The 15,134-nt window shown below is 40.4% G+C and overlaps 2 protein-coding genes across 6 annotated transcripts in view; one reads left to right on the top strand and one right to left on the bottom strand.

Annotated features, from left to right (window-relative positions):
• slc20a1a (solute carrier family 20 member 1a) overlaps nucleotides 1-15,134 on the top strand; it is a 62,490-nt gene that overhangs the window by 26,178 nt on the left and 21,178 nt on the right. Inside the window, exons 3-4 of one of the 3 annotated variants that reach the window (XM_037777168.1) lie at nucleotides 7,603-7,665; nucleotides 12,802-12,917. The gene's annotated coding sequence lies outside the window, so the exon portion shown is untranslated. Of the gene's footprint in view, nucleotides 1-7,602; nucleotides 7,740-10,960; nucleotides 11,100-12,801; nucleotides 12,918-15,134 lie in introns of those variants that run through there. The other 2 variants (XM_037777167.1, XM_037777166.1) reach the window with 2 other exon arrangements.
• Nucleotides 400-10,937, bottom strand: syn1 (synapsin I). 3 transcript variants are annotated; one of them, XM_037777163.1, is made up of 14 exons: nucleotides 10,793-10,937; nucleotides 10,044-10,522; nucleotides 8,627-8,684; nucleotides 7,555-7,646; nucleotides 7,264-7,420; nucleotides 7,066-7,155; nucleotides 6,073-6,135; nucleotides 5,839-5,981; nucleotides 5,015-5,089; nucleotides 4,822-4,924; nucleotides 4,593-4,730; nucleotides 3,022-3,091; nucleotides 2,375-2,873; nucleotides 400-1,149 (listed from the first exon to the last, which is right to left on the bottom strand). In XM_037777163.1, exons 2-14 carry the CDS (start codon nucleotides 10,415-10,417, stop codon nucleotides 1,014-1,016), a joined length of 1,998 nt encoding a protein of 665 aa, XP_037633091.1. In that variant the 5' UTR covers nucleotides 10,418-10,522; nucleotides 10,793-10,937; the 3' UTR covers nucleotides 400-1,013. The 3 variants fall into 3 exon arrangements, with proteins under 3 accessions (XP_037633091.1, XP_037633093.1, XP_037633092.1); XM_037777165.1 differs by having other exon boundaries at nucleotides 400-1,111; XM_037777164.1 differs by having other exon boundaries at nucleotides 4,626-4,730.

The following is a 15,134-nucleotide window of genomic DNA, read 5'->3' as shown; positions in this document are numbered from 1 at the left end:
TGCTTCTACAAAATATTTACACAATGAGATTTTTGATAAATAATCATTAATAATGTGGATATAATGACTAATTGGGTAAAGGCAAATAATAATTATATCGCTTTACTCTAATGCAGACTTTAAAACCAGGAAAAGACAACAAACCATAGTACGATATCCTAAATCTAAGACAATATCTAGTCTCATGTCACGGTATCGAAATAATATCAATATATTGCCCAGCCCTAGGGGAGGGTTTTGTAACTTAGATTTTTGCTGGGGATGGTCTTTTATCTTACCGCATATTTCTATTTTATGTTGTTTATGTGTGATTAATTATATAAAAATAGATAAAATAGTTAGTAAATCAAAAATACAGATTTAATGTGTGCCATGGAGGTGCGTTTTGCCATATGCTAAGAATATAATAACTGTTTATTTTGCGAGCTCTACATTCAAAAATAGACAGTGGCTGTATTTTTACTACTTTGTTGTGTTAGCCATAAATATATTATTCTGAGACATTGAAAAACACTGAGGAGGGCAGTATTTTCTTTTTATAAAATAAACTATTAGATTTCGCACTCCTCCCCACCCCAATCATTTTTGTACAGTCCCTTAATTCATTTGGTTGGTCGGCTAACCAACCAAAATTCAAACATAAAGATCACAATGACTTTTACAGCACCAACAAACAAGTGGGAGCAGTATTTTGTTTCCTATTTTTGTGAGTTCATGCATATACAGGCTTTTTTTTAGTGTTTCATTTGTGCGACACAATTAGTAGATGACGTACTTAAGCTTGAGGCGAGGCAAGGAATGTTTCAGATATCGGTGCCTAAATTTACCGTGTGTTCTACTTTTTGTTCGTTTTAAAAGACTATTAGGCAGTGGGAGTCAAGTGTGTACATTTTCGTATTGGGGTCAATGTACGTGAATCCTGTTGGTCTTTGTTCATTGGGGGTATCTGTCCTTCAGTTTGCCTGTCCATCTTTCTGTCAGTAGGAGGAGAGGAAGGGGGGGCTTATGCCATCTCAGTCTGAGAAGAGACTGGCAAAAGATTTGCGTAGATTGCGAATGGTTTCAGCCTTCACCTCGTCCTGGCTAAGGCTGGCTCGTGGCGCTGGGGTTTCTGGAATGTTGAAGGTATTTGTAAGAGACTGGGACTTGCTATAAAGAGAGGAAAATGGCAATAGAGGAAAGGAAGAGGCTATTAAAGTCATGCAGCAAACCCATGGAATGAAAAGACATGGAGCACAGCAAGACAAGAGAGAGAGGCAGGAGAGAAAAGGCTCAGTAAAAGATGATAAAAGCGCATTCCATTCATTTTCTATGGTCATTCAGTATCACCTTATCATTTCAAGTTAGCTTTGATATGATATAGTGAATGACCTTTCGGGATGCAAAGATATAATTGGCTATATCAGCAATAGATGTCAAGTGTTTTATGTCAAGAGAACGTAATGCAATCTGATTAATATAATCCCAAATCAGGGTCAAGTGAGTCATTTGCCCATGAAAGCAATAAGCAGGAGAATGTATTGACCTCTAAGGTTGAAGTAATACAGATTTCTTTGTGGCGACTGACTAAATCAAAATTAGTTATTAAAGTTGTCAGTGGAAGTAAATGGTCTGTTTTTGAGTTTAGCTTTATCATTTTTTTTCTGCAACACAAAGTTTTGCATCATTCATCAGGCTATTATTTGAATTATATGCAACATTAACTGAAATATTTTCTATTTTTCTTGTCCCACTTTAAATTTTGTGACTGAATGTGAATCAGAAAAAAGATAATTTGAACTTAATTTACATGATATGACAATAATATTGCATATTTTTATAGTTTTATTAAGAGTGATTAAAATCTAGATGGCAAAATGTATATTTCTGTCATAAATGAATGCTTTTATATGAAAGCATATCATCTATCAAGTTTGATATTAAATAAATGTTGTTGCTTTTTTATTTCTAAAAGTTGAACATTACAGTGTAATTCACTATATAAATAGTTATTCACTTATTTCTATAAGTTGGATTTACAGAACTTGATCACCTGTGTCTTAGAATATGGACATTATGGACATACTGTATTGTGACAGATGTGATAGATTGATTATGGTTATGAACAACTACAAGCCAGCTTCAGCTTGTTGTCTTAATGTATCACAATCTGCAATGTTGTGTTTTGTGAAACTGCTGCTGAAGGATTGAAAATGTAAGAATCAATAAATCATGCACATTCAAGTGGATCATTTGTAAATAAAGAGCATGAATAGATTTGTCACGTGGCATGCATATCTCAGGCAAATAGTAAGAAAGGATCAGCTGTAAGGTTCACTTTATGTAAAATGAGAGGAAACTGATTCCAGATCATTTCTCATATACAGTTACTTACTTTAGTTGTGGAGAGCCGCCCATAGCCGGGTTGTCCTGACTGGGCTTCTGTGGGGGCTGAGGCTTTTGCTGCAGCGGGGGTCGCCCTCCTGGGCCCCCTTGGCCTTGAGCAGCAGGTCGGGGCTGCTGGGTGGTGGGTCCTCCAGGGCGACCTTGCTGGCCGGGAGCCCTCTGTTGCTGTGCCGACCCCTGTGACTGCTGCCTAGGGGGGTGGGCAGGCCTCTGCTGAGGAGGTTTCTGGGTAGGGACCGACTGTTGCCTCTGAGTTTGAGGTGAACCTCCCTGGCTTCGCTGAGGAGAGCCCTGACCAGAAGGAGGCCTTTGGCCTTGAGGAGCTCCCTGACCTGGTGGCCGTGGCTGGGCTGCAGGTCCTTGGTTAGCCTTAACTTGGGCACTGGTGTCACCAGTAGCAGGGTTGGCAGCAGATTGCTGGGCCTGTGCAGGAGGTTGGCCTTGAGGCTGTGGGCGCTGCTGAGGTGGGGGACTTTGCTGAGGACCACCTATGGGAGAAAAACGAAAGCAACGATCAAATGCAAATACTTTCCTAATATCTTTGCCAAGACTTGGAAATAGACATGATGTCTAAACAGAAACAAATGGTATCATTTAACTTAGTTTTTTGTTCATGTGAAAAGGTCGAGTTCTTACCCTGAGGTGACGGGCGCTGTTGAGCCTGTGGTACTTTGGGCTGTGAGACAGGCTGAGGAGACACTGTTCTCTGCAAAACACATGGGAGTCCAAAGGGCAGAAAGTAAGGGGCTGTTCACATGCCGCATTTTTTGCGTGCTCAAATCTATTGTTGTCAATGTAGACACTGTCGTGACACGCAAGTATTCCCAAGCGCTCCTAAGCGCCTATTTTTCAGGGTGCGATGGCTGCGCCCCAAGATAAAGATAGTTCAACTTTTGTTCTTCAACGCTGCAGTGCGCACCACATGTCATGTAACGAGGAATAACCAATCACAGCTGGCAAATATCTTTTCTTTCTTCCTAAAATATCAGTCTACGGTAAATATATGGAGAAGAATTTACAGCTCCAGCGCTTTATGATCTGTCCCACTGACAATGTTACTTGCTTCACCCTTTCTGTCCGAGGACGGCACAACATCCAGTTGAAAGGTCAGCCAACTTGACTGAGAGAAATCTAGCAGGAAATCTGCTGAGGGATTTTGGTGCTGGAAATCAATTTGTCTTTGTTTTGACTATGTTTAGTTTAGTCAGTGAGGCTTACTGCTAAATTACTGCAACTTCATCATCGTCATCGTAGCACGCAGGTTTCGGTTGCTTAGTAACGCAGGCGCGACAGTAGCGCAATCTCCCAAGCACCTTGGATAAAAGCAGCATGGCTGTTTTTCCCCTTAATGTGCATCGGACGAGAAAGGAAAGAAAATTAGCGAATGATAGAAAATAATATTTAGAGAAAATTTTTTAAAAGGATCTGTGATTGGCCTCTTGTTTGTATTACCCATGAATATGAGATAAATCTCCACTTCTACGCTGATGACACTCAATTATATTTACCCATTAAGCTTGACATCTATCCTTGAAACCGTTTTTCTGATACCTCAGATGTATATGTCAGCTCACTCAATGCACCGGAAAATACTGTGAGACTGTGAAAAAGTATTGTTCCAGTCAGACATACTGTAAACATGTATTTTCATACATTACCCTACATTTTGATGTCTACAATTTCACAGAGTCAGACTGCTAAAATATTGGTGTTTATATCCTTTGAATCAATAATATTTTTAAATTATCAAAATGTCTTTCTACGATTTTTGTCCAGGGTCTTTACCATGCTGTCTTTTGCAATGGTTTCACCAATTGTCTTGAGTTTGGTCAAAGTGGTATTGTTAGAATTCTCACTATATCAAAAAGGTCAACCACATACCACACATTTTACACTCATTAACTGCTCATTCATGGGTCATTGGTTTGTTATTTAAAGCCTTGCATGGACAGGCACCACATACACATGTACTGTATGTATTTCACTGTTTATTTAATCATCTGTTTAGACAGATATAGCCTGTATCTGTATGATGTATGGAGCAGTATACAGTATGTCCTCTTTTAAAGTAAGATATTCTGAGAAACCTTGTGTGTATCTATGCACCCTAAATAAAAACAGACCTGACTTGACATATATTACTAATAAAAATAAAGACAATTGAGAGACTACTGGAGCAAAAAAAACAGTATCTGTGGTTTGAGCACCTGTGTTGGCTGCCCGGTTGTGGAAGAGCTTACAGTGCGTGGAACGGCCTGGTTCATCTTAGAAATCACCAGCTCTGCAATCTGAATGCGATCCTCGTCCTGCTGGTCCCCAATCAGCGGCATCGAACAGTCGTCAACCTAAAAACCCACATGTGATGGATTTAATGGATTTCCCCTATATGATCACAAACAAATATTCCCCTGATATCAATATACTGCCTTTTAGTACCTCTATAATGTAGTCCTTGCCATCTTTACCATGCAGAGCCTCCACAGCACAGATATCCAACCCTCCAAAGATGTCAGCGCAAGAGTCCACCCACAGTCTGTACCTGTAATAACGTGTTAAATAGAGCTATAATAGCACAGTGAGAGATTACATGATTGACAGTCTCATCTCCTCTGCATTTATGAGCTCTTACTTGTCTGACATGGCCACCTGCTCCAGCATAGACGAGCCAGTGTTGGTTTTCCAGTTGCCAGAAATTGATGTCCTCCTGTTCATTACAATTTAAAAATTATTTTGATGTTTAACCACTTTCATTTGTTATAATAATCAGCCAATTAGACTGTTGTCAGGCTATTAAATAGACGTTATCAGTCGCTTTAAGCCCCATTGATGTGGGTCAATAGCAGCCTACTGCACCCACTAGGTTTTATCATCTATTCACATGGTAGATCACTGAAAGAAGGTATAAAAGAACACAACAGCAGCCTCTAGCGACCGTAGTAATTATGACGGGCAGAAGCGGAGGTCAGGCGCTGTAGTATAGATGGTGTGAAACTCCATAAGGGGTGGAGGTCGGGGACGATAGATGGGACACAAAACACAGGGTTTTCACCAAAGAGAACGGAGTTTGCATCCTGTGGGAAACCAAGAATGTGTAGTCTTTGTGTTTGTAGTTACTTTAACCTAAAACACAAGGTTTTTCCCTAAACTTCACCTAGTGTTTTTTTGTTGCCTAAACCTGAAGAATTTGTAGTTTTGTTGCCTAAACCTAAAGAAGCCTTTTTGTTTGTGTTCAAAACGTGATGTTTCATTCAGTTTTACAACATGTTAGAACGTTTTGCTTTTAAGTTTCACTTTCACTTTTACAACATAGTAGGTGTAATAGGCCCCTAATGACCCACATATATGGTGCTTATAACGACTGATAATGCCTATTTAATGGCCTGATCACAGTCAAATCGGGTGCAATAATGTACCGACGGTGTGTTGGCTCTTTGGTAGTAGTCTTACACTCACATATAAGCTTTGTAATGGCTGCCAATCTTCTGGATGCGGACGTCATACTTAGCATCGATGAAGGGCTCAGATGTGGCGTAAGTCTTGGTCAGTGCCACGACACTCGCAATATCTTGAAAATCATATTGATTGTCTACTTTCACCTGGAGTAGCAAAGGTCAAAATATAAATACACTGGCTTATATCGGTCCCAGAAATATTGTGTTCACATTGAATTGAGTACTTCAGTACTACCTTTCCCATTCCTGAGTGAGCATGGCCCATCTTTACCACTACGGGGAAGCCAGGGGAGGTAATCTGTAACAAGAGCATTATCACATTTATCATAATAACTTCATCATAGCATTCTAATTAGGGATGCACCAATTTATCGGCCTAACATCGGTATCGGCAATATTCCCCTTGTTGACTTGTTGTTTTTATCTGTTATGTCGCATCAGTTTTGTGCTGGCTAAAAGTTTTGTTAATTATTAAAAGAGAGAAAATAAAAGAATCTTTTTCATGTGAAAGAACGTTATATTAAAGGTTTTTTCATAAATTTGTATGATTGAATTCGTGCTCATTCAAAGGTAGTGCAATGAAATGCTTAATGACTTTAGACTATATACAGTAGCTCAGTTTTTTTTTTTTATAATGAAAATGTCTTTGTTTCCCTGGCACAAAAGAGTACTAAATAACAACAAAAACAAAATTGTTATTTTAAATATTAAATTGGTATCGGCCCTGAAACTTCACAATCGATGCATCCCTAAATCGAATTAATAAAACACCAACTTTAAATGCATTTCAACCAAATAGAAGTGATACACAGCACCCATCCTTTCTGCAAGAGATTCTGATTCATATTGATGGCTTGAAAGCCAGCCCAATACTGTCAGCCTGTGACTGCAGGGGTGGAGACGCCTGCTCTGCAGCAACAGACTCAGCCTACTGTAACTGTCACTGACTTCTTGGCAGACGAATAATCAAAATCTCTGCCTCTACCCAGAACGGAGGAAAAAGAACAAGACACTCCCCAGAAAATTTGATTGGTCTCAGCTGCTGCATGAGATGGAATATTGACATGGAAGTTAATTATTTCCCTCCTGAAATGTGACCCGCACCGTGCAGAGGGATGACCTGTTAGTGTGTGTCTCTTTAAGGCTTCAGCATTAAGGCATACCCGTTATCAGCACAAGTGGGAAGGGGGAGGAGAGAGAGAAGGAGAGCAGATGGCAAAGAACTCACCATTTCCTTGTGGTTTGGATAGTAAACCTGCTCTATCAGTGGGAACTCCTCAGGGCCCAGTTGCTTGGCCACTCTAATCATCTGAGCGAACTAAAATGGACACAAGGATGGAGCATTTGTAATCCCAAATTTAAGTTTTATATGTCCATGCAGGTGAATTCAATGTGTTTTCAAATGAATTAATCAAATAATACTTACCACCCATGGCTTGTCACAGAAATTGTAGAGAGAGTGCAGAGAGTTAACACTCGGCAGTCCAGCATACTGCAGTCCAATCACTATGTTTCGGTGGTCTCCGTTCTTGTCCATGCTGAAGGCGTGCTGTCTGATCAGCACAAAGTCTGGCTTAAAGGATCTGGGACAGAGGACATTAGCAAAATATTAAACTGCATCGCAAGACAAACTGAGGCACTTCCATTCAGGGAATTTCAGCAGATTTCAACGGATTAGTAAACTTCTTAACTAGAGACATTTTTACAGAGTACTTACTTAGTAACCTTATGCCCATTCCTGATCGCTTCTATGTCCACGTTGTAGGTGCCCATGGAATTGACTACCAGGCTGATTTCGGTGAATTCTGCCTAAAAGGACGACATCGAGGTCAGTTCAACACCATCACAGCAGCAGGACAGTGAATGATCACCTGTTCTACATGAGCCAGGTTAAACAAAAGGGTACAATTATAAAATGGCAGACTTCATCTGACGTGTGTTCTTCCTGTTTAAGGGGCCACAGGGGAAATAATGGAAACGCCAGCGGAACATGAAGTAAAGGGACAAAAATAGGAAGGGAGGAAAAATGCCTCAGGCAGCGGAAAATATTTCAAAAACTTTCATGGTGTCCTCAAAGTGCTGTTGGGTAGATTCGAGCATAAATAGCCTCTGACACACATGTAGTAATAAATATCCTTATAAGAGTACACCAAAATGATTAATGGTCAGTTGTTAGGCTGTACAAACAACTGATTTGTCCATAAAAGAGACTACAATTAAACTTTGCATTAATCAGAGTGGCTTTGTGGAGGCAGGTGCCAAATAAAATGTGTTTCTCTTAATCAGATGTCAAGAGGGCAGCGTGGGAATGAATGCAGCAGCCCTCTCCTGTCAATACCCTGGGACATTTATCATTCTAAGGGCTCTCTGTGAGCACAGTAATGACTCCCATTGTACTGGATGTTTCATCTGTTATTTATTGAAGAAACCATAAATCATTTAATGTTGCCTGTTGTTGATCAGTGCACCCTAAAATGCAAGTTGACATATTAGTAAGTAGTACCCAGCAAAATGACTCACCAAGGGACTAAGAGATGCCTCCCAAAATAAAGACGTGAAACCAAAATGGGATCAAAGTGAAGTAACATCCCTCCAACAAAAGTTCACAATTTGGTCACGGGGTTCAGTAAAGCTGGGCTGGTTTATTTCAGCTAGTCCAGTCACTAAGGTCTTTATTTTACAAGTTCCCTGTCCTCCTAGTAATGACTAAAGATGGACACTAACACAGGGTAAAGCAAATACTTACGTAATACATAAAAAAAATATGTAATAGTATGCGTAAAACCTACCTGTTCTACCTTGATGTCAAATTCACCGTGGACTTTTCTTCCTCTGAAGACCTTTACCCTGCATGTGAAATGAGGATTTCAATCCAATTGTATCCAGACACAAAACATGAATTTCATTTAGAAAATTTCTCCTGCACAGTAATTGACAGCTGACATTTCACCCAGCATTTGCAGAGCATCTCAGAACTCTGAGAATATTCCTGCTCGATGAAAAAGTGATGTGAAATACATGAATTAAAGGGGATCGCCACCCAAATTAAGAAGTCCAATATGTTATTTCCATAACCTAGGAAAGTTCAATCAATATTTGTGAACATGAGCTACTCTCTCTCAAAGCCAGAAACCAGAGAAGTGAGTCTCAAACTGGAGATGTCATAGGGTATAAAGTCTGGAGCTGCTCCATAGACAATAAATGCGAGACTGATTTTGTGGACCCACAGATTGTTTGTTTTCTTTTTTTACACCCAAATGAGCTTTATTCTATTGTAGTGTTCTCAGTTGTGAAACAGAAAATGTCCCCATATACTCATATCATTCCTCTGGGTGCTCTCAGTGTCATCTACAACATCTCTCCTCAATCATTGTCTATGGAGCGGCTCCACACTTTATACCCTATGACATCACAAGTTTGAGTTTTAGCACTCTAGTTTTTGGATTTGGGAGACAGTTGTTCATGTTTACTAATATTTTTTGGACTGTTTTAGACCATAGGAATAACATGTATGAATTTTGAAAATGGGTGTAGTAGTTGTCCATAGATACACACAGTTATTACTGTAGCTGCTGCAACTTAAACAAAAAGGTAAAGCTATAAATTGGACATGAGGACATAAATACTGGTCCTTACCTTGTACATGCACCCTATGACTTATAAATATCCATATTATCTGCCTGTTGTGACAGTGGGAGAACCACAGGGGCCAGGATGATGGACAGATCTGCATTGGTTTATTATCACTTAGGGTGTCATCTTGGGACAAGAGCGCAGTGTTTTATCCCCTTTGCCTTGTGCAGCAAAGCACCAATGAGCATGCATAATGCATACTTCCTTGTGCACAATTTTCTCGTGCATCCACTCGACTTGAAAACACCTGCATCACCATACCCAGTGCACCTGGCCTATAATTAAGCATTTTAATGTCAGAATGCATACAGGAGCAATAGCTGATCGTCAAATGAAAATGGCTTCTCTGCCTTTTAGTCTGTTGCACCTTTTTGCCATGGGCACTATCAAACACATGACTTCTGCAAGGTGTTTCAGGTCTGTTATACGTGATATATATCTCACAGCATGCGAGGTGAATCATATGACCTTCCAGCTGTTATAGACTCAGGCCACACTGCTGCAACCCACGGTCTGGTCTGGCAGGCACACATTTTTGTTCGTCTAGACGAGGCCAATGCGCACTGCTCTTACCAGTCGGTCTGCTGGTCGTCGATGACCAGGAGCACCTTGGCACTGCTGGAGACTCCAGCTCGGTCTGCTGCCTCGGATAAGGTCGCAGCCGCTGCAGCTGTGGTCTGTTTGACAGCATTGGAGATGGATGAGAAGAAGCTAGAGCCTCCTCCTCCTCCAGATTGCTGCTGCGGCTGCTGAGGCTGCTGCTGCGGTGGTTGCTGCGGCTGGCTGGCGGACTGGCGCCTCTCCGTCGGCCCAGGCGACACTGCGGGGCTTTGCGGCTGCTGCTGCGGCTGCTGCGGCGCGTCTGGGCGTTGGAGATCCGTCATGTAGCCATTGGGCAGGTTGGACATGAAATTGCTGTCCGAGAGTCGTCGACGCAGGTAGTTCATGATGGAGACTTTCTAAAAAATGACGGAAATATCCTCCAACTGGATGCAACTTGGTGCTCAGGAAGAATGACTAGGCTACTTTCCCATGCACAGAGAAGATGTCACCTAAAGAGAAAAAAAGTCTTTAGTATCATCAATTAGCTGCGGATTTTCATACCTGATCACAGTAGTATAGCCTATAAGGAATCGTGACTGGTGTAGCTCGAGGAATTAGCTGAGGTGCAGCAATCACACAGCCTTTTTATAATAAAGAAAAAAAATAAGGGCTGAATCAAACGAAATAAACCATTATCACATTTATATATATTTATATATTGTGTTAATAAACCCACATATCAAAGCAACCACTGTAGTTTTGTCATAATGAAAGCCTACCTGGGAGTGTATCCAAACTGATCCGCCCCAAAGGATGAGGTGATGATGATGCCTTATTATTAGCTATTATTCTAATAAGGCTGTTATCTCTCACAGGAAAGCCTACATGTAATAGTTGCCTCTCATGTCCTCTGTGCAGGCGGGCATTGAACCTGTGAGATGAAAACTACAGTCCTTCCTGCATCATCACCGCCGTCCTGCCTGTCCTTAGCCTACCCTCGAGCCCTAGTTCTTTCCGTCTGCCCTGCGTCACTCCCAGTCATCCTGAGGGAGAGAGAGGAGCCTGCAAAGATGCAAGAGAGTCAAGGTGGGAAGTGTGCATGACAAGACTTCCTGGTGTTGCTTTCAAAGTAAAAGTCTTTTTTAATTCTTATTCTTATAGAATTTACAGTCTGAGGATTCTCAGAAGAAAATGCTTTTTGACAATCTAATTTAATAAAAAAATAAAAACATTATTAATTGTAGTAACACGTTTTTATTGCAAATAGGGAAATAAGATAAGATAAGATATTCCTTTATTAGTCCCGCAGTAGGGAAATTTGCAGTTAACGTTGACTTAACGGCCACAGGTGTTACTGTTACAACCAATTTCTGATTCTTACAAACAGTCTCTTTAATATGTTGGTATTCTTTTTACATGTTTTTTTAATATTCACTTAAAGGGACTGTTTGTAACTTTTTAAGCGTATAAATGTACCGGGTCGGGACACATGTCCGCTCGCATATGCGCGCTCGCGTGTGGCTGAAGTCTCTCCTCCTCTGCCTGTTTGCCTTCACTCAGACACCGCTCGCGTTCTCGCTGTCTCGCTCCACCTCTAGACGTGAACACGCGCTCACTCCACACTGCAGAAGAGTTAGTTTAGCTCTGAGAATATCTAGTGAATGTACAGTGGACGTTTGTGCAGAAATAAATGCTGCAGCTCCTCCAGACCAACAGAGGTTTTCCGTGTCTTGTGAAGTGACGGGGCTCCACAGCGAGAAACGTTATCACCGGCACCCAGACACCGGCACCCGGTCGGAGACGGTAACGTTTCTTTTCCTGCTTCAGCCCCGCTGCAGGAAGAGAAACGTTACCATCTCCGACTGGGTGCCGGTGTCTCTCTCCGGCTGCGGTCGGAGGCGATAACATTTCTCTTCCTGCTTCAGCCCCGGCACCGACCCGCTTTTCGAAGCAGGAAAAGCCAACACTAGGATCAGAAGTAATTCATGGAGTGATTGACAGCGGCTCAGAGATGGCAAGGCTCACAGCTCCCCTCTGACTGGTTGTTTTCTTCCGGACTTTGAAATTTTGCGGATGCCATTAGGAGCACCGGAGGACACAGAGGCACATGTTTTTTTCAGATTACCTGTCTCATGCACTACTGTCAGGATATAGTGACAGTTTTATAGAAAATAACTTTTTTTAATCATATTTGCTCCATTTCTACCCACTGCAGCTTTAAAGAGGACCTATTATGCTTATTGTAAATGGAATATTTGGGTTTTGGGCTTATTGGTTGTACAAAACAAGAACAAGCACCTTGAATAAGTCATCTTTTGATAAACAATGAGTTTTTTTTCAAGTTTTTTTTTTTTATTTTTTGACCAAATAGTTAATAATTTAAATGAAAAATAATCAACAAATTAATTGAAATCAAAATATTTTTTTTTAGTTTTAATCCCTAAATCGAAGTATTTAAAAGAGTGGCAGCTGAAATCCCTCAAATATCTTTCCAATGTTTTAAGTCTTTTATGCCATTAACTGGAAAATGATTACATTTCCTGTATGGTCCAGTCTGTGTGTGTCTGACTTGACGCAGCTCTGTGGTTGGGATATGATGGTGGTGCTGATGAGAGCGGGGTGTCAGGGGCGTAGCTCACTGTCAGACATGATGAGCTTGCTGTTGACTCCACGGGATGCTTATGGCTGTTGATGCGAGGTTGCATCCTGTTGTGTTCAATAATGCAGCAGCGGCACACTTACTGACTGTCTTTCAGGCCGCTGACAGTGTGTTACTTTTGATTTTCAGTGCGAGATGCGCCATCTGTTGGTGACACCCAGAGTCAGTGATCAACACCCCCCAGGGAGTCACAGCCAGGCCTCTACTATGGAAACTGCACTGAACCATGTTCACAGTGGACACAGGTACACATTACTGAGTGCATTTCTTACATTAATCAGTAGACATGGATATTATAGCCTGTTATGCTGACAAAATAATGAAAATAATGAAAATGAATTTAGTGCAGGGCTTGTAGAATATTGGTGCTTAAAAGGAGATGTTTAATGACCTTTTCTGCACAACTAAATAAGTGTTCATTTAAATATGCTTTGACAAGACTTTTTTTGTATTAAACTGATTTATTATCAGTTTATCAATTTAGTGATTGATTTATTGATTGATTGTTAAACCCCTCACATTTTATGTTCAGTTCATAATTGCTGCCATTTCACCAAAGGGTTCATTTATTTCTGAACATGCTTCAGTATTGACTGCTGTGCATACAGTATACAGTAATGGGATATCTCAGTCAAAGAGCAGCAACAACTCTATAAAGCAAGTTCAAGTATTATGATATTACAAAAATATAATGATTCTTATCATTATTTACTATATGATTAACAATATCAATATATGGCCTATGTTTTGTCTCGTTAATACCTGGTACCTTCAGTCCACATTTGATAAAGCATTGTTAGGAATTAGTGTACTACCATGTAATGAATTATTAGCGAGTACTGATGTTCATTTTTAGCATCACTCTGTTCACATACATGTTGCAGTGTCTTCTACTACGAAGAAGATCCACTGGAGGAATTTCAATTTCTCATATGGGAGTATTACTTTATCTTGAGGATTGTGTTAACAGCTGGGACAGAGTGGATAACTACTTCCTGTGTAGTGAAACTAAATACTCTATCTCTAGGGGGGATTGCAGGTCAACAGTAGCTAGAGTACTTAGAAAGCAACTATGCCATTCACCACGCTCATACTCAGCCACACCCTCTTCACTTTCAAGCTCAAAGTGGAAACCTTCTGACTATTCCTCACATTTTACTCACAGTTTTGAAATATACAGCAGTACATTTTTGGCTATTGTTATTTTTCTTTACCATATTGTTTTTAGTTATGTCCAACCTATTGTTGGAAAGCTATTTTATCTGCTGATTCTATAGTGTTAGCTAGTCTGAGTTTTGGTTGGTAGGCTAAGGGAGTCTGCAAGGTGTGTCTGCTCTCCCTGAGACGGTTGGGGCAGTATTGTTTATTGTTCCTATCTTGTTACAAATCAACAACAAGCAGACCAAAACAAGACAAAGGTCTTTGTCTTAAACTGTGAAGTCACTGAGTGAATGTTTACTCAAGTGGCAGCCAGTCAGAAACCCTTTTTTGCCAAATTGCATATCTCGGTAATTTATGAAAATACAATCATTTTACAAATATTTTCTTTTTTTCAATAAGTGTCATTGTAGATATACGGTTTCAAATTTATACTGCAATTTTTCAATTTACATTTTTTTTTTTTTTAGCCCGGAACAAGGTGTCCCAACCGTTCCGGGGAGGCAGACGTTTTCGAAAATGCACTCCTAGTACATTTAACAAAATTGTGCCTTCGGGTTGGGCTCTAAAAAAAATTGATAAATTGTTAGCAGACACCTGTATCTGTTCAGGGATCAAATCATTTTCATTACTGTTCAAGTAGTCCGCGAGTAATGGAAGGTTATTTGGTGTGTTGATAAGAAAAGCGTCCCAAAAAACTCTGCTCTCCCCTACATCATCTGAAAACTGGGAAATAACCTTTAATTAATTAATTGAAATAAACTGTGAAAGTGTATAAGGTCGTAGAACATGGTGATAGATGTATATGATGGTCATTCCCATGCTCTATTATGTCTCATAAGTTGTTGCAGCAATTTTGGGGTTGATTGCATTTGTTATACAGATTTGGTGCTAAATTTCACCTTTTTTACCACTTGAGAATAGATAAAAATTATCATTAATCCCTCCAAAATACCACATTAAGACACCATAGAAAAAGCCACGCGGTTTGGCGATTGCATATGGAGCACTTCTGTTCCGGAAACTGCTCAGAAACCCCCTCATTTTCAATGCTCTAGGGTTCTAGTTTGTGGCTGTAAAGTTTCATGAGGCTGTGATTATCCTACAGGTCACCACAGGTCATTTTATACAGTGAGGTCAAGTTTAAAAAAATAGTCTCACTACAATGAAATGGCTCCTATGGGGACTAACATCATCACACATGAATACAATTGAGCTTATTGAATCCACAAGAGTCTCAGCTTTACAGTGATACCCAATGTATGCAATTCCAAGACTGTTTAGGGACCCCTGTATGCAGATAT

This window comes from Sebastes umbrosus, chromosome 8 (assembly GCF_015220745.1).
Source record: "Sebastes umbrosus isolate fSebUmb1 chromosome 8, fSebUmb1.pri, whole genome shotgun sequence".
NCBI lineage: Eukaryota > Metazoa > Chordata > Actinopteri > Perciformes > Sebastidae > Sebastes > Sebastes umbrosus.
Note: the sequence above shows the minus strand (reverse complement) of the source record. Positions and strands in the feature narration are given on the sequence as shown.